At 43.1% G+C, this 27,708-nt stretch overlaps 1 protein-coding gene across 1 annotated transcript in view; it reads left to right on the top strand.

Annotated features, from left to right (window-relative positions):
• Positions 1 to 7,297: 7,297 nt before the first annotated feature.
• LOC144823260 (uncharacterized) overlaps positions 7,298 to 27,708 on the top strand; it is a 277,122-nt gene continuing 256,711 nt past the window's right edge. The window contains exons 1-3 of the mRNA XM_078681614.1: positions 7,298 to 7,426; positions 17,822 to 17,985; positions 18,258 to 18,820. Of these exons, the coding sequence (XP_078537740.1) occupies positions 17,829 to 17,985; positions 18,258 to 18,820 (720 nt within the window). The 5' untranslated portion in view covers positions 7,298 to 7,426; positions 17,822 to 17,828. The remainder of the gene's footprint in view (positions 7,427 to 17,821; positions 17,986 to 18,257; positions 18,821 to 27,708) is intronic.

Below are 27,708 nucleotides of genomic sequence, written 5' to 3'. Positions count from 1 at the left end.
AGCGGGACCCTGGCGCCGCCGTCAGGTGAGTTCCTGCAGCCACCTCTCTCTCACTCTCACACACACGCACGCACGCACACACTGTCTCATACAGAGCAAAAAAGTCTAAACTGGACAATTTCTTAAGCTTATTGGAAGTGCGGCCATATACAGTAGGAACCGATCTAGTCCACTGTTGGAGCATTTATAATTTTCTTTGTGCATTTTTTAAATTCGTTTTTAGGAAGAAGTTTAGTTAAATTGTTTTAAGTTTGCACTTTACCCAGTGTCACAGTGTGTATGCTGGGCTTTCTGACTATAAAGCCTGACAAAGAATCTTCTCTGCTGAGAAAGAAAGGCCCAGAACTCCAAAGAAATGTTCCTTGTCTTTTGAACGCGATACTGTTTCTCTATGTGTGAGTTGATCAATTTGATCATTTGAGTGGGAAACAGAGCTCTCTTGATTTTGAATGCAAGAGCCATCTCAGTAGCAGGTGAACGCGGGCTCCCAAGACAGTTCTTTCCGATTTCCCAAAGAGAGAGCTTAATCACAGAATAACCCGGTGATGTCACATTTCTTGCTTTATGATGTACTAAAATGTTGAGTGTCTCTGATTTTGGTGATGCCCCTTTTTTGTGACTGTTGGGTTGACACACATTCTAAGGGTAGCTGTTACTGGTGAGTTAAGGGTAAGAAGCTTCCCCCGTCACGTAACCTGTTTTCCGTATATAATAGCAAGCAGGTCCACACCGCCAGGCTCGGCCTAAAACTAAGAATAAGTCTCAGTGTCCCATCAGGGCATGCCCTCCTTGAACTACCTACAAAGGATGCCTGACCACCCACACATGGCCAGAAAAAGATCCATTCTACACAGTCAGTCATGGGCCTATACTTTCGCACAGAGCACAAAAAGAAGCATGAATGCACACTCACCCAACCCATTGAATAGCAGTGGACAACAGAAAGGAAAAATGTCAGCAGCCACTATAGCAGACTCCAAATCACCCAGAGTTTTTCATGAACAAATTCGCCCATACTTACTCCATCGCCCATAGGATGCCCTTATATTTGCCTTTGTGAACCTCCCTGAGCTGGGCACTTTAGAATTGTACCCAACATGTCTTAAGCCTGCAGCAACTTGCTGACACCTGTCCTACAGATCGTGTTGATTGGCAAACCCTTGAACAGGGAAAAAGCACAGGTGTGCCATGTGTCAGCCATCTGCAAATTAATTGTTGCCTCAGCTAGCAAGTGACCAGCAGATGTGTAACTGTCTCTTCGGTAGGGAAGTGGCGACTCCTCATCTCTCTGCAAGTTCACCAAACAACCTGAAATGGAAGCTCCCTTCTCAATAAAACACGGTGGCTTGCTTCTGTTTGCATAATTATTCCCAAATCGCTAGGCATGGCCTCTGTTTTGACTATTTGAATATTCCCACCGCTCTCAAGAAGGCTTCTTATAAATAAAGATTGTGATGAGAGGATTTAATAATGTATCACAGCATATTCATATTCAATGATGCACATTGGAGAAATAAATATTTCCACAATAGTATGCCTCCCTGTGTCATATGCATGCATGTGGGTCACATGTGTCTAAGCTGTCAAGGTCTTCGGTCCTTAATGAGAGAAATGTGTGAGCTTGAGGCCTGGGGAGGATGGAGTGGGAGGATGTTTTAAATCTGATGATTTTGAGTGGCACTTCATTGAACCTTGAAGACAGGTAGGTTAGCAAGGAGCACACCTGTCTCCAAGAGGTGCTGAAAGGTCTTAGCTAACCACGCAATACTTGGAGTACTAGCCATCCTGTTTTTTTAAGGAAAGGATTTTTCATTTTACAACCGTAGATTAGCAATGGTTCCAATTTCGTAGATGTGCTGAAGGATTTATCCTTAGCGAACACACAAACATGTTATGTAAGACAATTTCAGAACCCCTTTCAAGCAGGGGTACTGGGCCCAACCCTGGGGTGGAGGTCAATTACTACTGATGTCCCAGGGTTCGATTTATTATGGATTGTCGTGAGAAGTGAGTCATGACTCGTGTCTTCTTAGCACACCACAAGACTGTAGCCCCTTTATCCTCCCCAGTGTGCAGTGTGATCATACAGTAAATATTTTGTTTCCAAATGTCTTTTTCAGGTATTATTCTACTGTACTATTGCTCAAGTACTTTTGTCTATGAGTGTTCTGCTCTGTTTCCCTATATCTGTGTTTTGCTCCTTGGAAATTCCCCTACCGCCTTATGGCTAGGTTCTTGCTATATAAATACCACGTATACATAAATAAATAAAATGATAAATTAGCACACACTTTCTAGTCCTAATCCGCCACCTCCTCCAGTTTATATGCTATACTGGGCGCTGAAAATCTTGGTGGACGTATCTGCTGCTAGCAAAATATCTTTAAACTAGGGCAATTTTTCCTGTGATTACATATTCTACGGCTAGAAATGGAGGATGGTTCGCCTCCTGTAGTAGGGCGCGAACTGATGCATTATTTGCATTTTCCAGGAGAAGTCGTGCTGTTTTTTGCTAATGAAGGGTGGGGAAATGGGAATAGGGAATTCAGATATGTTCTTAATATTCATCCCACCGACCTTTTTCAAACTCCCCGTAGCCCCTCCCCCAACACACACACAAAAAGCCATAGTGGTGAGAAAATAATAACCGAAGGAAAATGAGCAAAATTGCACTGACTCCTCTGATTAAAGCTGCTACATTCACAGCCTCACACCTAATCCCGTTGCGAACAAGTGAAGATTAGAATGTCACTCTGTGCAGACAACTCATTTCTACAGCAGGTTACGGTAGATTTCCCAGCTGTCAATCACGCGCTCACACCATAACACACACACTTCCCCTCTTACACACACACATGCACCCACTGCGCGCTTTCCCGCCCTTTTCAAATTGTCACCTTCACAATGTTGTACCAGCAATTTCCGCAGCAAGAAGTGCACACGACACTAAGTCATGGAATCTTCGGCAGCACGAGGTGGAATTAACATGTTTCAACAAGAGTGCATGTTTTCCCTAGACATTAAGCTTTTCATTTAGAGGTTTACTTTTCAGTAATCAGGAAACTGCAGTGACATTGTATTTCCATAGAAGTAATCTGCAGAAACGACGTTTCACTGATCTTTGCGTTTTTCCACATTAATAAGTATGCAGTTTACATCCACAGTTTGCTGGTTCTAATAGGCCTATATTTAATGTGTTATTATGTGGTATATGGGCCTCCCTACTGTGCTTCTTTCCTCCCTCTCTGCGCTCCGTTTTACACTCTCTCATGACCGTTTGCTTCTCCCCTGCCCGCTCTCATTGCTCGCTCCCACTTTTACTTTTCCTCCTCCACTATACATTGCTCTTTTTCCCTACTGGTTTACTTGCCTCCTCCTGGTGCACTCTGTGTTGCATCCCCCCACCCTCGCCTCCCATGTCGCTCGCTACCATCCCTGTGCCTTTCTGTTGCTTCTCCCAACTCCGCCTTGATTGCGCCCTGCCCTCTGAGTTACTTCCACCACCACCTCCACGTTCCATGTTTCTCTCTGTCTCTCCCCATTAGATTGCTTCCATTGCCGCACATTTCCGTGTTGGTTCTCCCCACCCATGACTCCCATTACGTTTCCCCGTGCCCTCTTGATGCTTCCCCTACCTCCAGCCACTACGATTGTGCCACACCCCTCCTATTACTTTCACCCCCCCATGCTACATGTTACTCTCGCCTTTCTCTCAGTTAGAGTGCTTCTCTCCCGCGCCCTCTGTGTTGCTTCCTTCCCTCCGTGCCTCCCATTACGCTGATCATACAACTGTGGAACTTGTGTTGCGTTTTATTTTGCCATGTTTTTATTCATGTATGGTTGGACTCTGAGGCGCATGCCAGTTTTGAGTGGCGGTTCCTTTGTTGAATGCATTTGTTAATTTTTTCCTGATGAAAAGTGTTTGTATTATAGGTATGCTTAGTCAGTGATTCAAAGCAGCTTGTAACCAATAGGTAACCAATATAAGCCTGGGGAGATGTGGGTGTGTGACTTGGCCGACACATAACGTCACAGACTGTCGTGTTGTGTAAATCAAGTGTCCTGTTCAACGATCACATACAGGAATTTCGGGGGTATAGCACAACTGGTAAGAATGAGCCAGGAACAGGCCGTCTGGACATTCAGGGTTACTGATTTAGTTTTAGACAATGGCGTTTGAGTAGCTAACATGAAGAAATCACTATGGCTACCTCAGGGATTCAAATGGAAAGTTTGTGGGCTGTTTCCTGTTATACAGTACAGAGGTGAAGTCAGTGTGAATTCCATGAAGTGGTTGAGATGGCGTGGGCTAGGGAGAAGCAGTAGCTTAATTTTAATTTTCATGTCAGCAATTTTCTACGCCTTGCCGTCTTCTGGGTTACTGTGTTACACGCACCCTGTTCCTGGAAGCCTGGCATCAGCCTCACATCCTGTCCTGTCGGAACCTAAATACACTTAAACACTATTATGTTAATGTTAAAGCACTTTAATCTGACTAAAGAGCACACAATGGCTGCCACAGTGCCACCATATTTGTGTGGGCCCGCTGCTTCCATCTTTCCCTTAGCCTGTAAGACTACACTGCTTCAGAGTTGGCCTTGCTACAATATTTATGGTTTTGCGGTTTTGCTGGTGGGATGTGCTCACTTTTGGGGTACATCCAAGATGTAAACAAAGACGGACTGTAAAAACTGGCTGCAAGTACTTAGGCCTCGGCTCAAACAGCCTGACAGCAAGCTCCCTGCAGGAACACAATCTGCATGAGTGTGTGTGTGTGTGTGTGTGTGTGTGTGTGTGAGTGTGTGTGTCTGTGTGTGTATGCTAGATCCTTTATTTGCCTTTTCAAAAGAATAGGCATGTGTGGTAGCGAGCTGGCACCTTATGTAGTGACTGTGGAGATTGGAATCTATCTAGATATGTGTGTGTGTGTGTGTGGGGGGGGTGGTGTCTGTGTGAGTGTGTGTGTGGATTGATGTGTGGGTGTGTGTGTGAGTCTGTATGTGGAAGCGTGTCTCTGTGTGTGGGCGTGTGTTTGTAATGTAATAACTGCACTTTCACAATTGCTTTATTAACCTTCCTGCTTTCTCAAATTTGCTTAAAAAAAAAAACGATTTTCTTCTCTTTTTAAAAAAAATTCCGAACCCCCCCTTATGGGCAGAAAGGCACAAAAAACGAGTGGGACAGAGGGCAGAAGGGCACAAAAACGAGTGGAACAGGGGGCAGAAAGGTGCAAAAAACAAGTGGGACAGAGGGCTTTGTAAAGGCTGTCTCCCAACTGCTGTGCAACTTCTTCTACTCTTAGAGCTGTGATTTTCATGCAAGTCTTATAGTCTGAATTCAGCAGCGTAATAGGACGGAATGTATGAAGCTCTGTGGTTATACTGTATAAGCAGCTACCTATGTTATGCCATCTATATATGTAATAACTGCACTTTCACAATTGCTTTATTAACCTTCCTGCTTTCTCAAATTTGCTTGGAAAATGCACGATTTTTCTTCTCTTTTTTCAAAATTTTCTTGGGGGGGGATATCCCCCCAATCCCCCCTTAAGGGGTTCGCGCTCGCTCGCTACGGTGCTGCATGCAAATCACCTTGCGCCCCACCACTTTCAAATCTCACCCACCGCCCCTGGATCCGAAGTCCATAACAGCGTCGGAAGACAGGAAGCTGCTAGTAAATCCGCCGAATGAGGAAAAAACGCAGAGGCCGATGTCGGAGCTCCGACGCTACGCCGCCATCCTGGCTAACGCGCAAGCCACGCCCCCTATAAGGTCTTCTGATTACGCCTCATTGGCCGATAAGAGCTTGATTTCCTCCTCTCCTCAAGTTATCGATCTTTCCTACATGGATTTTTCTCACTAACTCCTCTTTCCTTCAGATACCTCTTCTTCCAGAGTCAGTTTCTATTTGGCTTTTATTGGGGGTCTGGGCCTTCAGAGGGTAGGATTTAAAGCTCACGGCTGTTTTGACAAAGTAGCTCTTTGTATTCTGCACTAAAGTGAATGCCTATCACTGCGGGACTTTGAACCATGGTGTTCCTCTAATCTTTTTCAAGCCAGTTTTTGCTCTCAGCTCCACAGGAGTCGGTTCCTTTCGGCTGTGGTACTTTCTACCCGGTGTAGTCAAGGGTCCGCAAACACAGCTTTTAGGGAATCAGAACTCCAGGCTACAGATCCTCTAGCATTCAAACTACTATCTCAGTACTTACCATGGATATATAGAAAGCTCTTTTGAAAGCCCCTTTTGAACATCTGGAAACAGTAGACCTAAAGTTCTTGTCTACCAAAGTCTTTTCCTAGTAGCAATCTCCTCTGGATTTCTTCCTCTTTTCATTTGAACAGGTGGTACATGGGTTAAGGTGTTCTTTTCATGGTTGTGGTGGAGATGGGAAGGCTGAGGGGTAGCGGCAGAGTGGTTTCGGTGAGAGCCAGGCAGAGCGTTTGCTGGTTCCTCACTGTTCGGAAAGATGGCATGTACCTACAGTGCCTGCAGCACCGCACAAGCTCCTGGGTTCAGCATCTCCAGTCCCGGAATTACCAGATTCCATATTTTCAATCCTGATAATCGACCCGGAAATATTGGGCTTCACAGTCCCAGAAGTGTACCCTCTCATGAATACCACCCTGAGGCCTATGATACAGTTAGTGCATTGGTTGTAGTTTGAGTGGAAAGCTAATGAATTGTAAAGATCTAACCATCATGTACATATTTTACGTTTTAGGATAATATAGCAGCATAGCATGAGAAAATGTAATGCACAAGTAGCTGTTGACCTATGCGAGGGGAAATGTGTTACAACATATTTATTATTGCTGTCCACAATGCGAAAAATGGGTATACCCCCTATATAATGGTATATCTAACTCTTGCTTCTTTTAGCATACATCCTGATTACCCAATGGCTCTACTTAACTTATACAGGTGTGTTCCATTTTTTCCTCCAATTTATTTTAATATCCATTCAGTTTAGTGACAAATAGATGCCTTTTTGTACCCCTTAAAAATACAATCATTCCCTAAGTACTAACAAAAAGATGTGCAGAACACAGACAGATAGCCATTGCGGGCCCATAATTTACCAAAGAAAGACAGTGCTTACAATTGGTGTGTGGGTGTGTGTTTGCGTGCGTGTGTGTGGCTGCTTTCTCTACTTCCAGCCGGGGTCGTCCCACTACGTTTTCTTTGCAGGGCCTCCTATTTTTTGGAATCTGTTGTTTCCCCTTCTGAAAGGGTGGTCCCGCCTCCGTTTATAAAGGACAGCCTGGTGGGTGAGCGGTGCAGAACCCTGGAGAGAGAGGAGGAGGCTGTATTGTAACATGGGAAGCTTTCCCCGGGCATCTAACAACAGCCTTCACTCGGCACGTCTGCCCTCCTCGCACTGAAGCCCGCCACAGACATTCCGAGGCACTGGGACCACAGCTCCGAGGTACTGTAGGGGCGCGAACATGTCTCACTCTGCCCTCAGCTTGGGGGGAGCTTTGGAGAGGACATTTCTGGGAGCATTAGTGTCTTTCTTTGATTTTAGCACAATGCTGTTTCAATCTTAAAAACGCGTAGAGTTCACAATCAAGGTGTTCAGATAAATACAAGTTTTAAGTGAGTATTTTTAGATTGAATTTTAATTTGTTGTAGTTTAGTTGTGGGGATTCTCGTTTAATCATTTTGCTGCATGTTGTGATTATCTAGTTGTGTGATTGAGCTATGAATATATGTATATATTGTATGGTTTTGAAGTGTCTGTGAACTGAAGGTTAACGTTATAAGTAGATTCACTAAATAAGATGTTAAAAATCACAATGCATTCTTTCTTGAGTACAAATGCTATTAGGTAAATGTGGCGTGAGCATTGAAAGGATTTATCAAAGCATCCAGGTGGTTTTAATTGTTTGGAATGTCTGCTCATCGGGTCAACTCTGCAATCACACCCCGTGTCCCTGTCATTTAAAGAACAAGTAAACTGTATATGGAACTGTAGAATTATGGAGTGCCTATTCACGATCAATCAAATATATCCATGAGCAAGCAATTTGATGGGACCACCCTAAGCCAAAAACTTCCTCTCAGCTGCCCAGTTTAATTGTAGAAGCCACACAAAAGGGTCATGGGGGCCATGACTGGAATTAATGCCATTGTGTAAGGGACCAAGCTGGTCTGCTTGCGCCATTGAAACACGAAAAAAGCAACATCCGGGAATAGGAGTGAAGGAGAAGTCAAACTTCCCCAGGAAAACCTGTTATTAATGTAAGTGAGTAGACAGGGTGTGCTAAGGCTATAGAAAAAGAGGGCGGATATCTCTAAGCAGGTGACGCATTTGATACTGATTATTGTCAGGTATATATCTAAAAAATAGTTTGGTTTCCTGATACGTGGTATATAGTGTTGGTTTTGATGAATTGTAGTGCTTCCTCCTCTGTCCTGCCTTTTTTTTCTTGGCTCAGTGAAATAATGCCCCCTCCCCCTATCAACCACCCCCTTCCAGTTAAAAGGGTGCGGAGACTGTAAGGAGAGTTGGGGTTAGAAGAGTGAGCTGATGCACCCCCGCCACACCCCACCTCTCCAGCCCCAAGCAGCTAGAATGACGTGGGGCCAGTAAGGAGGGCTGGGGTTAGCAGAGCAGCTGTCACTGGAGGCTAACTTTGATCAAAGTGGTAGAGTGCCCCGGAGCCCGCTCTTTATTCAAAAATGTGCTTCATTCGAGTCGGCGCAGGTGTCTGCCTCTGGAGGGTGAACTACGGGGCATCCTAGGCACGCACAGTCGTCCCGCGTGAAAGCCATGTTCAGTGTGGAAGAAGCTGGGCCTTGAAAGGCCACCGCGTCCACGACTGTGACTATGTCTGAATCCCACATAAGCGACCCTCGTCGATTGCGGCGGTTAATAGTTTAGCTTCAGAAGCAAAATACGATGTGGCCCTTTCAGCGAAGTCCCTCGTCACCTGAGAGGACCTAAAGAGAGCAAAAGTTAGAAATATATGCATTAAGGCTTCATGAAATAAAAGTACGTGTGCGGTAGATTTAGCAGCAAACTGGCAAATGGCAGTATGTTGTGCTGTGGTTTCCTTTTGCTCTTCACCTGTGCCTTAAATGTGCTAAAGAGCATGATTCTAAGTGCCACATCCGCGCAGGAGGGCAGGGTAGGCCAAGGTGCTGCGGCTGCCCTGAGGGTGGTTTTCATGCCTTTGACTTCCCTACAACTCGGGCCCGACATGGGACATAGGACAGGAAAGCAAGAAATCGTGCCAGTTTTCGCGCCATACGTCTCCTGTTCCTGTCATTCCCCTGATCTTTTGTCCCGTGCACAATAAGGAGGTGTGCGGTTATGGGTCTCTTCTTGCATTTAAAATATTATGGGCACGTGGGCGGGCCAGCCAGAGACTATGCAAGATGGTGCCCCTCTGCCTACGCATAATGTGTTGAATGCCCCCTGAGACTATAAATCACATGTATTCATCATAGGCTGCACCCCCTGTTCCGGTATTTAAAATATATATTAATGTAAGCGGCGGAGAAAATTGGAAGTACCGTACTTATTTGTTATTCACCCTCCGCTTTTAGTGACGCAGTACGGCAGCTGAATATGACGCATACGTCAATTTGCTGATGAACTGCGATATGCGGGCTGCTATGAATGAGCACCTGCAGCGTTGCGCTGACGCAAATGTATGTTTCATCCAGATATAGCAGAAGCGTGAGCTGCCAACTAAAATCTGGGCCACCACTAACGGAAATAAAAAGACGCTAAATATGCATAGATCGATTGCTTGGTAGATTGATTGATTGTTTTAAGGAATTTATAATGTGTGTAAATACCCAGGAAAATGGCGTTCTTGTGCTAGATTAAAGCGGCAGTATGTCAGCTCTTACTCTCACTAACTACTCAGGCCCCTACATTTCTCTCACCCCTGTATTTACTCTGTCACCCCTTTCTCTCTTGCTTCTGGCGCTAACTATTTTACAAAAAAATGACTGTTCCATTTTTGAGTTTATGAGCAAGGACACCTGTGTTGCTGACCATGAATTACATATCCTGCATGCTCCTTCGTGCTCGTCACATTGCCCCCTTTGCTTGAGCAAATAAATGTGCATCCCTCTTATTGGCTGGTCTTTCACTCATAGTACAGAAATTATCACTCTACAGATCCAGGGGGTTGCCAATGATAAAATATGTATGTTCAATTTCTTCGAGTTTACACAGGTCTTTACTTTAAGTGGGATGAAAAAACTGGGGGTGGGGGGTCTCTCAAAAGGGCGTGGCCAATTTAATTAAGGGCGTGGCTTAAAACGCCCAAACTAAAAATCTGTGCTTAGCATAGTGTGCCGCCTGACTGGTATTTTATATGTTTCTGTCATTGCATCTAGTTTTATGATATAACAAATAACATTATGCCTACCTAAGCCAGGACTATTGGCTTTGTCAGTGGTTTTTAGTTGGGTGAGATAAATAAGCAACAATTATGGCTTTGCTGTATATAATATTGAAAATGCTTCAGTTCTGAAACTATAAGACTGTGAAAGAACTAAAAAGAGCCTCTTGGAAGTTACATCTAAAGCAGAGAAGAGTGGTACTGCTGCAAAGTTAAGATTTTTTCCACCAAGGGTGAGGGCAGAAATGGAGAGCCCAACCAGGACCAGTCACAGCGCCTGCTTTTAAGAACTGCTGGTACTGAGCACTGGGAGGACCCGGCCCACCTAAATCCGAGAGTTTACATCAATTTATCTTCAACACTTGTGAGGGAACCCAGAAGTGATTCTTCTGTTGCACCTGGTGTGGGGGCTCTCATATAAGAGAGGTTTGAGGGAGGACCCCCGTGATTAATTTGAGCCGATGGTTGCTGGTGATGTCACCAGCACTTATTTTTGGGGACTAGCGCCTATTTTATCTCATCAGATATTTCCCAAGAGCAAGAAAGGGGCACAAAGGGGAAAGTAGGAGGAAGAGAAAGATGGAAAAACAATCACCAAGGAAAAACACAGGAACCTTAGAAAAAGACCAGAAAGTGTCTGGTAGTCATTAAAGAGGTCTGAGATGGATTCAGGAGTACCCAGCCTTGGTATTCGGCTCGCCGTTGCCGGACGCGGGCTTCTGAGCAGAGCTTGAGGTGCCACACGTATTCTACAACAAACTAACCCCTGGGGGACCCTACCTGCGGTGAGGAGTCGAGAGTGGAAGGAGATTGCCTATGGATAAAGCTCCGCAGGCAGCAGTGCCCATGTCGGCTCTGGAGGGCATGGACGCAGAAGAACCAGGGCCTGTGCCTTCCAACTCAGATTGCTTGAGTCTTACAGTCTAGTCTCTCGAATGACTTCCATGGGAGTTGGCAGGCAATGTGGTTCTCTCCTCCTTCTTCTCCCTGAGGAGCCCGTGTTTCATATCCACTGGAATGCTCACGATGGGGCAACATCTAGGAGATTAAACCCTCCGGCCCCCACCACCATCTTGCCACCTTTAGTAGAAGGTGTGCTGTGCCACCGAGAGTTTACCTCTTGAAGTTTACCGCACCCAAGCTATTGCAATCAGTGCTTTAAATGGGCAGGTACTGTCCGGTACTGAGTACCTGCACTTCTTTTATTTGAAAGGGAGAGCACCTGCACTTCTCTGCACTCAGCACCCATTTGATGGGAGAGTACTGGCACTTGTCAGGAGCAAGCAAGTACTCTGAAGAGTGAGTGCAAACACTTCTATATTTCCATTATTACACTGATTACAGTACTAGGAATCCCAAACAGCTGTCTGTGCACATGTGCCTTGTCCTGCAGCACCCCAGCTATTTCAGTACTACGACTTACAAACAGCACTCTATATGGACCCCTGAATCAGGACCCCAGCTGTCAGGAGTACAGCAGGTGCAGTGGCACCGGGGTCCAGGGTTCTGAGGGCCCCAATGCATCAACAAGACCTGCTTTTTTCCTTCTCGAGCTCGTGGCCGAGGGCCAGTTTCCATTCTTGTTTTAAGGCCCATTACACCCATGCAGCCATTTCCTTAATAGAGAACGCTCAACAGCTCAGCTGTCGTACCTCAGTCTTGTCCCGCAGCCTCTACAGCTACTTCAGTACTAGGAACTACAGATAGCCAGCACTGCCTGTGATCCTCCTACTTGCTTTCACAGGCATTCCAAACACGTATCCGCTTTTGTCCCGGTACTATCTGGCTGTGTCCAGAGGGCATTCATTCTCTTTTCTGCACAAACGTTTCGAGCAGAAGAGGCTGAGTGTAAAAAAATAATTAACATTGACTTTCTGCCCTTCTGCCCATGTGAAACTAAGGCCTCCTCACTTAGTTTCAAAGTACTGAACATTATTTATATATGATTGAATTGGAATAGCGCCTACTTCCCCTACCTGACGAGGCGCTTATTCCACCAAGTATTCGAACACAAGCTGCACTACTCCTTTTAATGTTCCTATTGGGGACAAACGCCTCAAGTACAGCCTGCAATAGTTCGTGTTTGGGAGTTAAACATAAAAAGAGATGGGGTTTGCTGCTACAGTGATGAGGTAAATGTGGACAAGCAGGATCTCATACCGGGGCAAGACGCTGATTGATTAGTCAACGAACACAACCTGCATGCAGTAACAGGCCTGTAAAGCGAGAAAAAGTAAGAGCGAAAATGCCTAACCTCGGATGAAAGAATCAGCCGATGTAGAACAGAAAGGACACACTGCATGGGAGAGGGCAAGTACAACTCAAGAGAATCAGGAAGAGCACACACAGCATGGGGCAATGGAATCATCCAGATAGAACGCAAGAGAATTAGATTCAGCTAATGGCAAATAGAAGAGAAATAGAATGTGCTGGTGTATAACAAAGAACCACTGGAACCAGCCAATGAAGAACAACATGGAAAGAGAGAATCAACTAGGGTAAACACTGTTGAACAAGTTAAAAAACTAAACAAAAGAAAATATCTGTACTGTTAGACATGGATGTCATATGTTTTTGTGGGGCCCGCGTCAAAACATTCATGCAGGGCCCCATATACGATGATGTCCTGTTTCTACTTTGACAAAAGCTATATCCTCTAGAGAAAGTGCACCTGGTGTAATCCAGCAGCATATCAGTCATTAAACAGAGAAGGCTTGATTGAAAACCTATAAATAAAATTAGACGTATAAGCACAAGACCCTGAAGCTTTGGGGTCCTCGGGATATTGCTTCTGCTGTCCCCCCCATCTCATGGCCCTGCTTCTGTAAAGAAAATACAAAATTCTGAATAGTTACTAAGACACCCATTTCAAGTAGTGTAGAGTGATATTGTTGGAAGGATTTCACTGATAGTACTACTCAGCATGATCAGATGGGGTATCACAGTGAAGTTTTACCACACCCAATAATATTGTGAGCACCGAGCCAGCCTTCCTTCACCTATCTGAGATCATTACAGTAACTTTGGATGAAGTCAAAGGCACTGTCCTTATTTAGCTTGATTTATCTGCCAGATTTAATACCGTCTCCCATCCAATTCTTCTACAGCAGATAGCGGTGTTAGGTATCCCAGCCCTGGAATTGGATAAAATCTTTCTTGGAGGAAAGAGAGCAGGCTATCTGGCTGGCTCCCTACAAGTCATCTAGTAAGCAGTTCACGTTTGGGGTGTCACAGGGCTCGTCGCTTAGGCCCACATTACTTAATATCTTTTTGGCACCTCTTGCCAAACTTCTTGAGTCGCTCAGTGGGATTGCTATCTTCTAGGTGGATAATACCCAACTATTCCTTATATTTGGTTTCCACCATGACACACATATTTTCCATTGTTTATTCATTTCTGTTAAATGTGTTGAATTGACTACAAGAAAGCTACTTACAATTTAACGCATGTAAAACCGAGATTCTTCTTTTTGGGCAAGTAAGTCACAAGGAGGTGTATGACTGTCAGCCAGAGGATTTTCCACTCCCCCCCACCAGTTTCTGTAACTAAGAACCTTAGAATCAGGATTGACGATAAGTTATCTTTTAACTCTCAGATCCTTTCTGTAGCTGGCACCCGTTTTGCCTTGCTGTGTTCAATTAGAAATGTCTTGGATTTGTTACACTAACACTCGACAGGACAGTTGTCCACACATTAATAACTGTCAGATTGGACTGTAGGGAACATATTGTACTTGGATATCCCTGATAAATGGATTAAAAGACTGCAAACAGCACACAAAGCGGCAGCATGCCTTAATCTGGCATTCACAGATGGGAGTCAGTCACTAGACAGCTGTATGAAATATGAATTACACTGGCTCCCTATTAGGCAGAGGATCCTCTTCAAGGCATTGTTTTTTCGCTTTTAGCCTTCTTTAAACAGGGACCACAGAATTTGATAAACAGGATCCATCATTATCATCCAACCCGCCACCTAGGACCCTGCCGGTGCTCCAAGTTAGAGTGCTACATTTTCGAAAAGTCGAATGTGGGGACCAATCTTTATCAATGCTGTATTGCAAGGAATAGAATTTGCTGCCCCACGCTTTTAAGAGCATCTCTCAGGAACACTTGTTCAGGAAGGCACTAAAGACCTTCTCTTTGCCTTGGTCTAAAATGATGTAGCAAGTTGACCTCTGGATGTCTTAAGTGCCGGGACCCTCTATTCAATGAGCCGAGCACTTTATAAATTTCCTCATTGATTCATTGTGCCCAGTACTAACACTTGCTTTCCTAGTCACAAATTCCACCTTACAGTAGGTGGAATTTTTGAGCTAAAAGGGCTCAGACTTTTGGAAAAACCTGCAGTACATAGCTTAGTATTACCAGGTTCAAAATGGAATTTCCCATTCTGGACCTCATACTATTATTAGGTTGTGATCGGGTTTTTAATACCACCCAATCATGGTATTAATGGGATTGATATTACCACCCAATTTTGTCATTGGATTCGTAACGAGGCTCTAAGCATGTTGCACACTCATATTGTTTATGTACAGAACGTGAACTGCGAGTTCACAGTACATTTTGAAACTTATTTCTATTGCTGCGATTGAAATGAGCACGTATTTTAGAGCAACTGATCCATACATCAGCTTTTCTTTTTCAAGAGAGTTGCTTGTGCGAGTTGCAAGGAGCACGCATGGCCTATGATCATAGCAAGATTAATCTACTATATCTCCAGCCCCAGTATATCTGCAACTTCAGAAACCAGGGTAGTAGAAGTGTGTCTGCATGGTCCCTCAAGGATGCATACCTTGCATTGCAATGTGGTTAAAGGTCAGACCTATTAGTCACACCTGGATCCTGACCAGAGTCTAGCAGGCAATCTACCTGTGGAAACAAAGCTGAGGGTTTGCATGCGGAATTCTTGCACTGACTGATGAAAGACACAATTGCTTCATTTTGGATCTTACCATTCTTGTTTGAGTTACTCAAAGTGCATGTCGTAGGGTCGGCCATTGATCGGCGTGCTCCTTGTATTATGGAGAGAGAATACCCCACCTTTGCAGATTGGTCTGGGTCACATCCGGCCAGGGTTGCATTTTCAACTGATGTGTTCAATCATCCACTTTCTAACTTTTGTTGTGCTTCATAAGGGCATCCAATTAAGTTATATTTTTATAAACCCATATTTGAGAAAATACACATACTGTGAGAGAAGCATAAAACAACACAGGCACACACATCTTACATAACAATGCATTGTACAGATGCAGCTTTTAAAGAGAGAGTCCATTCTTATTAAGTCCCTCTTTGCAAACTTTGGCAAGTTAAGGACAACTTTCCCAAATTAGACTTTACTCTGGTCTCTTAAGATGCAGCCATTCTGCAAATTAATCATTGTGGCAGTGGAATATATTGGATAAAGGGTGCAAAGTGGGTTTCGACTTCGATTGAATTTAGCAAAGAATACCAGATCAGATCCTCAGAATGTTAACAGCTCAAGTATTCAATTGTTTAAGTACAAACATGCAGGGTTGAGGAACCATGTGTATTTCTGTAGCATTACTGATACTTTAACTTCACCTTTTTACAGAAAAGAGAGATTTAAAAACTAATTTAATCCAAACATTTATATCCAAATGAGAACCATCAATGGTTATCCTGCAATTATTTCCAGGTACTTGTAGAACAATTTTGATGTTTAATTGCAAATGATGGCTGCAATTATAAAGATGGAGAATCTGAAAGTGGTAACTATGGGCCTCCTAATAAACATGTTTGTGGACCTTGCACTAGATCTTAAATTTGGTCCTAGCAAACAATACATTTGCAAATAAAATATATTTCCTAAAAATTCCCTGCCATCTGGACAGCCACATTTTGCACCAGATAGAGCTTATAGATGCCCTTCTATAAAAGACTATTATACAGTACATTACCATGGTCCAATAAAGAGTCACCAGGGTTTCTAATTACTATTGACTGCCATGCCATGGGGATCAATAGCAAGACACTCTTACATTTCCCCTGTTTAAAATTGCCAGACCTAGAGACCATACTTATGTGAGAGAGGGAAGTGGAGGAGAATCTGTTCCGCTTGTTCCAAATTCAATGAAAAACATTTATTCTTGGGACAGAGTGTGATTTGTCAAATATAAGGCTGGTAAAGGTCAGTCGAATCCCTAATGCTTCTAATGGTATGAGGTTATATTGATGATCTTAGTTTTTCCTTCATGTAGCAGCAACCAGTTCTACATCAACACTTTCTCACAAACATTTTTATTAGGGTTGCATAGTTAACGACAGGTCCATCAATGGTGAAATATTGCCGACCATTGTCTGCATGAGACTGCAGCTATATTCTTGGATCCCTGAAAAAGGCAATCACCAAAGTTAAATGGATGTTAAACATAGCAGGTCAGGGGATATCTTTGGCTGGTTCGAAAATTACACCCAAGCAAAGAGTTCTTTGCTATCCCTGCTCTTCCTGCCTCATGGCCAAAATTTACAGTGCACTTTTCCAGGGTTTTTCCTTGGACTGAATCAATAGAAGAGAGCCAGAATGTAAATACTGTGTCAGAAGCTGCAGGCAGGGTAAACAAGATGACTAAGGGTGCTTTCCCTTCGCTCTCATGTTTTATGATCTTATCCCACATCTGTAGCAACACTGACTTCATCCTTTAATTGTGGAGCAGACCAGATTGGCCAATGTGTGACAGACTAAACTGACCCTAGCTGTTCACAGACTATAATTGGTAGTTCTCCATTTTTTCAGATCATGGCTACTACACAACAATTTGGCTGAGCTATTTTAAACTTAAATGCTTTCGTTCATGGCTCAAACTCATCTAGAGAATGAAGGCTTCAGACTTTAGCATGACATTTCTAAGATGTCTTTCAGAGTTTCTCAGTCTTCTGCAAGAATAAAAAGTGTTGCACACTTTAATGGAAATGTGTTTGGGAGATCTCCTCCCTTATTTGGAATACACCGTCAAAGAATAAACTAAGATAAATTCAAAGAAGAAAAACAGGTAATGGAATAGGCCTATTGTGTAGATGTTCCTTGGTAAGATATTTATTAGGCGTTCCCTTGATCATGTTGGGGTCATGGTGAAACGTCTGAAATGACTGCCCTGACTAACAATTAAGGCTAATTTGACATTCCTTGTTAATTCTAAACACACACATAGACAGCATATGACTGCCCTGACTAACAATTAAGGCTAATTTGACATTCCTTGTTAATTCTAAACACACACATAGACAGCATATAGATAAGTACATACAGTCTTTGTCTAGGTGGCCTTCTCAAATCCGGATCATCTACTATTTGTTATTATTAAAAAATCTGTCTTCTCCATTGAAAGAAGAATTCTTATCTTCATAATTGGTGTAGCCAAGGAATGTTGAACATGTTGTTGTAAGCCAGAAACATATTTAATCAATATCTCTCTCTATTGTTTTCTGTTTAGGAGAAACATGCCTTCCATTGTGTGGTGGCTCGTCTTCTTATTAGAGTGCCAGACACATTTTGCGCAGAACTTCAGTGAAGACAAAAAAAATGGAGCTAGAAGATTTAAACCTAAGGCACTTATATCAAATGCTGTGGACAAATATCCCCTTCTCAGTAATCTAGGTAAATGTATGGAATTTCTGTAAGGCTTGCCTGTAATCCCAAAGACTTCATGAAATTTGCATTTATAGTATTGCAATGAATGCATGTGGTAGTTAACACACTAGAAATCAAAATATTCTGCCAAACAGGATCAATCACAAAAGCAAATATTAGTCAATTGCGCTTAATATCATGTTTGTGTGTGGGTAATGGCCACAGATTTAAGTTTACCAGTGTTTGGGCATGGTTTCGTATTATCTAATCAAGTCTCTTCATTGATAATTTTATTCCAGATGAAGACTGTATCCTAGAACTGACATTTGCACTGGACAGTTCAGAAAGTGCTGGTGCCTACAAAAAAGAAAAACAGTTTGTGTCAGACACAGTGGATTGGCTAAAAGGAATGCAACTGCCATCTAAGCGCAATTTCAGCTGGAGGATGGCTTTGATCCAGTACAGTAGCACTGTCTTGACGGAGCAATCTTTCCGAGACTGGAAAGGCCCAGACAATTTCAAAGAACGCATTGCTCCCATCTCCTACATCGGCCATGGGACCTACACAACCTATGCGATAACCAACCTCACGCAACTGTACATGACGGAAGGGACCCAAAACAGCGTGAAGGTGGCCATTGTACTGACTGATGGGAGGGATCACCCAAGGAATCCGGACATCTCGACCGCCAGCATCAATGCCAAAAACAATGGCATCAAATTCTTTATGGTAGGACTGTCCCATGTGGCAGAGGAAAGATCGAATGCAGAGAAGCTTCATCGGCTGGCGAGTGCCCCATCCACCAGATTTGTGTATAACCTGAAAGATGAAAAAATTGTGGAGAAAATCCTCAAGGAAGTGGTATGTATCAGTCAGATTCTGTAAAAGCCATAAAACTGTCACTAGGCATTGCTTCACACGTTAGCGAGAAGTTAGGAAAAATGTAACATTGCATGTAACTTTTTCACAGGTTTCAGCTTCATTGTGAAAATGTAGTCTTCTTCTTCATTATTATCATCATCATATGATCCATTTGTTTTAGGACAAAAATAAATTTACACCTAGTAATTGCTCAAACCAAAACACTAAAAGGAAGAGCACTTAATTAGTCAGACGAGTGATATATTTGGTGAGACCACTTTAGATGTTGCAAATAGTTTCTTTAACACCCTGTAGCTTTAAAGTCTCTATTTTGTTGTCAATGTGTTACAATCTCACATAGCAAACACATTTAGGTGTTGGATGGTGGTAATGAGTACCTCGAAACCCTGCTGTTTGTCTCCTGAAGTCTTTTTAATAGGCAAAGGCAACATTATATAATCTTTCTGAGTGACTATATATCGAAAATATATGCTGATTTCCTTCTGAGCCTATGGTGAACTCAGTAATGGGATCCTGTGTTTTTTTAGCAGCAAAAAAAACCACTCTTAATGTCATCTCAAAATATCACAAATAAACCTAAATCAAGTTGATATATTAATGCACCAATATATTTTTTTCAAAATTAACATGTTTTGTAGCTCTTTCTGAACAGATTTGAAATTACTGATGCAACCCAAATCATGGTTGCAGTCACGAATTGAACCAAGATTTGGTTCACATTACCACAATATACTTAACAATGCAGTTTGGTTTTTGCCATTCCAAGATCTTAGCAGTAAATACATTAGACAGAGCGACACAGACGCATAACCTGCTATAACCTGTATGTACAGATCTCAGGAAGAGTGTGTATACGGGTTATCTACAGCACTGAGAGACACCAATGAAAATTGTAATATGAGTGCATTGCAGGAATTGATGAAGGTATCAGACTGATGAGAACTTGTCTATCCAGGACAGCACTGGATCTGAATACAATGGTTGCCCGATGGCCTCAGTGTAATGGGGCCTGAGCAATTATGGTCTTCTTTATAGAATAACGTCTGTTAACAAAATAAAGACTGGTCATAGGACAAACAAGTCCAGGTGTATGCTGAGACCTCCATCAAAACAAAGCTTCCATTGCCCCAAATGATGCACTGCCCAAGTGGATGCCAATCTTGCACTCATCTAGGTACCAAAACCCTTGCTTCAGTCAAGGCGACAATCTGGATATAGCACATTTTATTCAATTTATTTTGAGGTACTGAGATTAAAGATTTCGTTTCTTTTTTGCTCGAAGGTGCCTAGGACTCCACCATTATATCAGGTCTGCTCTTTTAACTTGGTGAAAACACTTTGACCTTAATTAGAATTTAAGAGACATTCTTAACATTTAATGGCATGGAATGTATTCATTATTAAGTGCTCTACATTTTAATAGAATATGGAATGTCCTTCCGGCCCCAATCAAAGGCTTCAGCCAAAGATGTCAACGTTTGTCACAGCCATGAAGCAACACTTGATATATGGTAGCTTGTGTGAACATTGCTCTTGCATAACTTTCGGTTACATTGATTTCACCCATGGTAGCATTATTATAGTATTTATAATAGATAGATAACTTTATCTTTAATATTAAAGTGTCCTAAACTTTAAATACAAGTCATTTTATTTTTCCTTTCCTGCCCTTTTTTGGGAGGGGGGGCAAAGCTCCTCATACATAGCGGAGGAGCTGCTGCTGCATTTATTGAAAAAACACATTTTAAAAAGGGCACACTAAAAATTCTGAATTTCATTTCAGACGTTTTACCTTCATGGTCTTGTTCTAAATACATCAGAATACTTTGTATGCATTTTTATTTTCTAAAGATCCTCTCAACTACAGGGGTCATTGCGCAGTGCTGGTTGGGCCGCTGCCCAACCAACAGGCCCTTACAGGTTCAGTTACTTAGCCACAGTGTTGACACAAATAATCACAGCATTGTAGATGCTAATGTGGAATCACATGCATGAAAGCATGAGTCCTAATAGTGTGCACACTGAGAGTAGAACCAATTTCAGAGAGATAAAAGTACAATGTCCTTAGGACTGCAACTGTTCAAACATGTAAGACATTGGGTAGCATTGTCACTGAAAATCAGAAACTTCAAGACACATGCTCCCTTATATCCTAAACTACTACAGATTGATAGCTTGTAAAACACTAAATGTAAAGAAGGTCACAGGGATCAGACTACAAAATACAGATAATAAATGTGAAGGCTTGTACAGCCCATTGTATTCCCCATATGGGTCCCTCAACATAATCCTGCTGACAAGCTGGGGTTTTACTTCCCTTTCAGGTGTTTTTAGAGAAGCTTTAGGCCTCTTATAATATAATATAATATAATATAATATAATATAATATAATATAATATAATATAATATATTATAATATAATATAATATAATATGATATGATTGCTTAAGAAAGATATCTACCATGAAACTTGAGAAAATGTATTGATCAGATATATCATTTATTTCTCTTTCTTGGCAAATCCTGTAACTCACAGTAGATTCATAATTTTCATACAGGAAACCATATGATGTCAATAATATGGATAGTGGCTGGAAAGGCCACACTACTGGCTGAAGATACACGGTTAACTAGCCCTTGTCGAAAGCAACGGGATGAAGATCCACAATTAGCTGTATGTGGTGTCTAGCCTATTTCCATTCGCCAGTGCAGCAGGTTTCAAGGATTATTGGTACCTTATCACCGAGGTCCTTGATGCTAAGGGGCCTACATTTTTGGAGAGTGCTGACAATCCCCTTTTCTTTTTAAGAGATCAGGAACAGACAGGCCTTTTATTTCACAGAGCATTTCCCTGCTGGACTGAGCTCTGGGAGGCAGGTTTTGAAAGCCCAGGGCCACTCCTGGTGCTTCCATCACTTTCCTCAGCTCGCCACGGTCAATTACAACAGACAAAGAGAAGCTACAAGAGAGAGAAAGAGAGGGAGGAAGGGGGACGCTAGCGAGAAAGCGATCAGAGAGAGAGGAGAGATGGAGAGAGAATGGATGGATGGAAAGAGAGACACTGTGCAAGGAGAGGAAGGGAGTAGGGATGGTTAGACCATTTTAGCCGGGCTGCTTATGGTTGCCCAGTTCGGCCCAGGAACTGATTGAATCCCAAGCAGTGAAATAGGCACTTCCACAATTCTCTGATAGAGGAGACTTTATAATGTAGCGACCTCTTCATCTCTGTCTACCAGCATATGTTCTGCAGTGCTGCACTGCAAAATATCAGTTCCTGCTTCACCTTTCAGGCATGAACTCTAGACCGAGGGCGTGGAATACCAGACGCTCCACCATTCCTCTCTCCAGCTGCTTATACACAGTACAGTGCTCTTCTCCAATCTCATGGAAACCCCTAAGGCACCCTTCACATGCTCAGTGAGGGACTGTCAAATCCAAGATACAGCAAATCTACTACCTTAGTGTGGTAAAGTTTATCCTGAAAATTAGCATGAAGGGAGGTGGCGAGAAGATGCTCGGAGGACTGTTAGGTGGTTGACTCTGTACCACTTTGATTTATGTGGTACATTTTAGCATAATAAACCAATTATTTCATAAACCACCGCCTTCGTCTGCACAAAGCTACAACCAAACCCCCTTTCTATTGGCCCTGCTCCATCTGACCTGTAGACACTGCACGTGGTCCCCATAAAAAGAGGTCTAATTATATTCTCTGGTGATATAAAGAGATGGATCAGCAGTGGAAGAGTCTAACAGCAGTGTCAAGAAAAAAGACATTACATTAAATATATTTTCCCTCCACGTTATATGTTTAGACAACCCAAATGTAAATCATTAGGTGTACAAGCAGATTGAATTCTTAGTAAAAAGTCAAATTGGTATATCATCGAGAAAGGATTGGCTCTCCGGGGTGAATCCTCAAAGTTACTCTGTTACCATTGTGGTAAATAAATAAATAATACCTCTATTTTTGAATGAATATATGAATAACAGATAGCTCAATAAATAAGAGTCAAGATTCGAGGTAGTAGGAGTTTGCAGGTTTAATACAGCATAAAGGACAGGAACAGGACAACCTGCACGGACAAGATCTGGGATGGCTAGCTAGCACAACTTTAATAACAGTGCACAAGTATATATACTAAAACAATTGCATTACAGTGAATTACAGTAGGCGGAGCAGTGGGTGTGGTCAATAGCAGTCGCGAAAGATAAGGGTGAAAGTGGGTGTAACAAGAGGCGTATACATGGACATGTGATGTAAACGTAACAGAGTATGTCATAAATGGGGCGGAAACATGGAGGGGGCTACCTAAGGAGCCGGGACCTCTAACCTAATGGTGCGCGCAAACTGACAATGACGTGTTACTAGGAGAAGCTGGGGGCTATGAACTCTGTGCTAGGAGCAGAGACTGAAGTCTGGAGAGTCAGGGCGACATGTACCTAAACCCTATCTAGTATCTAATGTTTAGAGGACATGTTGATATAAACTAAGAGTCAGGAGGGGAGAGGCTAACAGACTCTAAGACTGGTGCATGCATTATTCTACATGTAGTGCGTGATGAAGAATATTAAATGACCATTAATACAGTATTTCTCTTACATGGAGACGTAAAGGCTAGACAATGACGGAAACTATTGATGCGATTCAGTAGCTTAGGAATGCAGAGAAGGAGGGCTGGACTGATAACTAGAATCATAACATACTCTTGGCAGACTAACAGGCAGAGCCAGGCCGAGCCGGGCACTGCGAGGCAGGAAGTAAGTGAAGGGTCGAGGATACAGGTGGGGGCTGTATCGCTCCTCAGCGAGGGTTCAGGAGACAGAAGCTGAATCTGGTGTCCGGGCCCTTTTGAGGCCTAGAAACGGGGACTTTATAATGAAATAACGTGCACACTGAGAAACGTGGCAACGTAACTTTACATAGGCCTAATACTCGTAGCTTTCACGAGAACTGGAAACTGGCATATTAGAGATGGACACAACTGTAATTGCGTCTTTAATCAAACATGGGGGATACATATGCATATTAATCATGCACACATAACATAAGATGGGGAACACGTAGGGACACAGAACATGGCAAAATTTACTTTTCCACATTCCCTCCTTGTCACTACGTTTCCATCAGGAAACATCAATATTCATGATACCATCTATCATTTCATACAGTATCATTTGTTCGTCTCGAATTTTCTTGGAACGGGATTTAGAACGGGACTTGGGACTAGGAATACAAGAGGTAGCACAAATGCCGCAAATCGCAGGGCCACATTGTAAACAAAGGCAGCAACTGAATATGATCGCTACTGCAATACCTAGAAATGACAATACTTTCCATCCCCAGGCGGAAATTATATTCCAGAACCAACCGGACCATGTCCAGGTGCCTGGATCTTGGTGTAACATATGGGCAATTTTATGGAGTCTGGTTATAGCTGAATAAACAGACGGCGCGTTATTAGGAATGAAAATGCAGCAACTAGATCCGATGACTCTACAGGCCCCGCCCCTATCGGCCAGTATGACGTCAAGGACGAGACGATTCTGGAGCACGACAATTCTCATAAAGGATTGTTCTTCGGTTAAGTTACTTAGAGCAGAAGTAGTCTCAATCACTACTGCTTCGAGGGTTCTGGTTAATCTACGTATCAGTTTACTATTCACGACAGTACCTAAATAAGGGAAGACACCTTTATTGATATCTATGTATTGCTCTAGAGCAGTTTCAGTATAATCGACAATCGGGAGGTCTCTCTTGTGTCTAGTATGTACTAGGTGGGAATTCCTATGATAGTCAGGTGGGGCTAGAAAAACTGGTGGCAGTAGGAAGGCAATATAACAGGTTCCCTCCCAATCGAGGGGCAGACGGACATATGCGGTCTGACCACAAACAAAATAAGAATGACGTGAAGCTTTGAAAATAGATTTCCTACTGTCACTATACTTGACAATAGTAGTACAATCACTATGGCCTACATGTACGGAACCATTCTTTCGGACACATAATTCGCCTTTAACTGGTAATACTGATATAGCAGGTAAGTCTGGAGTAGTATCAGACTGAACATTCAGGACCATAAAATTCGAAGAATAATTACCCAAATTATAAACTTCATTTTCTAGATCTAACCCTGTTCTGTGGGGAAGACCTTGCTTGTCTGGGAAACATGTACTGTTAAGAAAAGACATATCTGTTGAGGATGACGTTAACGTGGACCATGCTCCACACGAACCATTATGTGAAAATGGATAAGGAAAGAGTGGCAGAACTCCCTTCGGTGTCTGGAAAGGGGGGAGTCGACCACACACCCAACAATTAGTGGCATTGCTGGTCTGGTGTGAATAATGTAACATGCGGACAAAGGAATTATTTCGCATAGCGAGACGATAAGAGAGTTCATGAGGAGGTAGATCACTAAACGTGTGCTCTACTGTAGCATTAGTAGACTTATTTACATGAGACACTGGAAAATACAAATAAAATGCATAACATGTGCAGGTAATCATAAGGCTGAGATATAGCAGAAAACATAAAATAATAGTGCAACTTTTAGAGTTCTCACTAACTCTCTCTCTGTGGGGGTCTATTATATACATGTCAGAAACCGGTCTAACCGTTTCACCTAGGGGAGGACTTAGACAATCAAACTGGCTGACTTATTTTACTAGACCTTAATTTTTTCTTATACTCCTGTTGCGGAGTTTTCTCTAACAGGGAGGGTTCAGTATCATTGTCTTTTGCGGGACAGTCCTTAAGAATAGTACTTTGGCAATCCTTAAAATCCTCGGAAATGTTCTTGGTAACAGGTTTTAGTCCAAAAAATCTTTTCACATGAGACAGGTGGACCCAGCCCTTCCTGCCTTCCAGCTTGACGGCAGTACGGGTGGCCAGGAGGACCTGTTTGGGTTCTTTCCAGCGGGGCTCCAGCGGACTTGAACGATCAAAGTTCCTCACAAGAACCATGCATCCGGGAACGATTTCATGCGGTGCCACCTCGGTATTGTCTGGAAATGCGGCAGCAACCTGTGAACGACAAGAGTTGAGGGCAGACATCAAGGAAGCTAGGTAATCTGTCAGCATATTACTTGAAACATCGGTAATACTTCGGGGTCTAGGTGTACCCCACATGTTAGGGGGGCGGCTGAATACGACCTCATACGGGGACAGACCTGATCTGGAATGTGCGACCATGCGCATATAAAACAGAGCAACTGGCAGAGCTACTAGCCAGTCTACGCCTTTCTCTTTACATATTTTGGCGATGCGGATTTTCAGGGTCTGATTATGTCTCTCTACGAGACCGGCTGCTTCAGGATGGCGTACACAATGGAACTTCCACTGGTACCCTAACAAAAGGGAAATATGTTTCATAAGCTCAGATGAGAATGGCTGGCCGTTATCAGAATATACGACTCTAGGGAGTCCATAACGGGGGAAGAATTCACGAACCAACTGCTTGGCAGTGGTCGCGGCTGTGTAATCTGGAACTGGATATGCTTCTGTCCACCTGGACAAAGCGCATACAACTACAAAGACATACTTGAAACCTCGACATTGCTCCATCTGAATATAATCCATTTGGAGGACTTCAAAAGGGTGGTCAGGAGGCTGGAATCCACCTTGTTCCACCGGGACACTTTTACCTGGATTGAACTGGCAACATATCATACAGGTACGGACTTTTTGCTTGGCTGCAGCTCGTAAATGCTTGTTGAACCAAATGTTCTGGATACTGTCTAACATAGCTTTTTCTCCTAAATGTGCTGGACTATGTGCGGTATTGATAATGACTTGAACCATGGAGTCGGGGAGAAACCATGTGGCTTTTCCCTCCGTTACCCATCCTTGATCTGTCTGGACCCCTCCTTGTTCGGACCATTTCTTGATTTCATCGGGAGTAGCATGTAACTGGATATCTATGACATCTTGAGTAGGGTCCTTAACTGTCATACAGGTAGTCGGTTCTGGAGTATGTGTCTGTGTCGGATTAACTGGAATGTCTGGAGTCTGTGCTGTAAGCTTGGCTGTGCGATCTGCTAGATCATTACCTTGAGAAATAGTGTCTGTAACTTTCGTATGTGCTTTGCATTTCATGATAGCGATAGCTGTCGGTAAATGTATGGCATCTAACAGAGCTTGAATGAGGAGACCATGCTGAATCTTGGTTCCATGAGAAGTCATGAAACCTCTCTCCTGCCAGAGCACTCCAAAGTCGTGTACGACTCCAAATGCGTAGCGTGAATCTGTGTAAACATTGACTTTCAGGTTCTTGGCGTGTATGCAGGCTTGGGTCAGAGCAACTAGCTCTGCTGCTTGAGCAGACAGGGTGTCAATACGGTGTGTTTCTATAACTTCAGTGTCAGTAGTCACTGCATACGCGGCTACTAGTTCTCCTGTACTTGTTCTCATACATGAACCATCCACATAAAGTGTCAGGTCGGGATCTGGTAATGGAATATCTGTCAGATCTTGTCTTGGCTTAGTCATAGTATTAACTACTTCCACACAGTCGTGTGTGGCAGGATTCGAATTAACTGATGGTAACAGTGTAGCAGGATTTAGAACGTTGCAGCGTCTGATTTCTATGTGTGGCTGGAACAGTGTCAATTCATAACCTGTTAAACGTGCAATTGTCAAGTGCTGAGTCTGTGTTCGGTTTAAAAGAACTTCCACAGAGTGTGGAACTTGTACTGTCAAGGAATGTCCTAATACTATGGAATCACTTTGTCTGATAGCTAGTGCTGTGGCTGCAACTGACTTGAGGCACGCAGGCAGAGCCTGGGCTACAGGATCTAGTGTGCTCGAGAAATAAGCACAGGGCTTGTACTGTCCTGCTTGATCTTGTGTGAGAACAGATAATGCT

The sequence above is a fragment of the Lissotriton helveticus genome, chromosome 3_1 (genome assembly GCF_964261635.1).
Source record: "Lissotriton helveticus chromosome 3_1, aLisHel1.1, whole genome shotgun sequence".
NCBI classification, from domain to species: Eukaryota; Metazoa; Chordata; class Amphibia; order Caudata; family Salamandridae; genus Lissotriton; species Lissotriton helveticus.
This window is presented reverse-complemented; position numbering and strand designations above follow the sequence as displayed.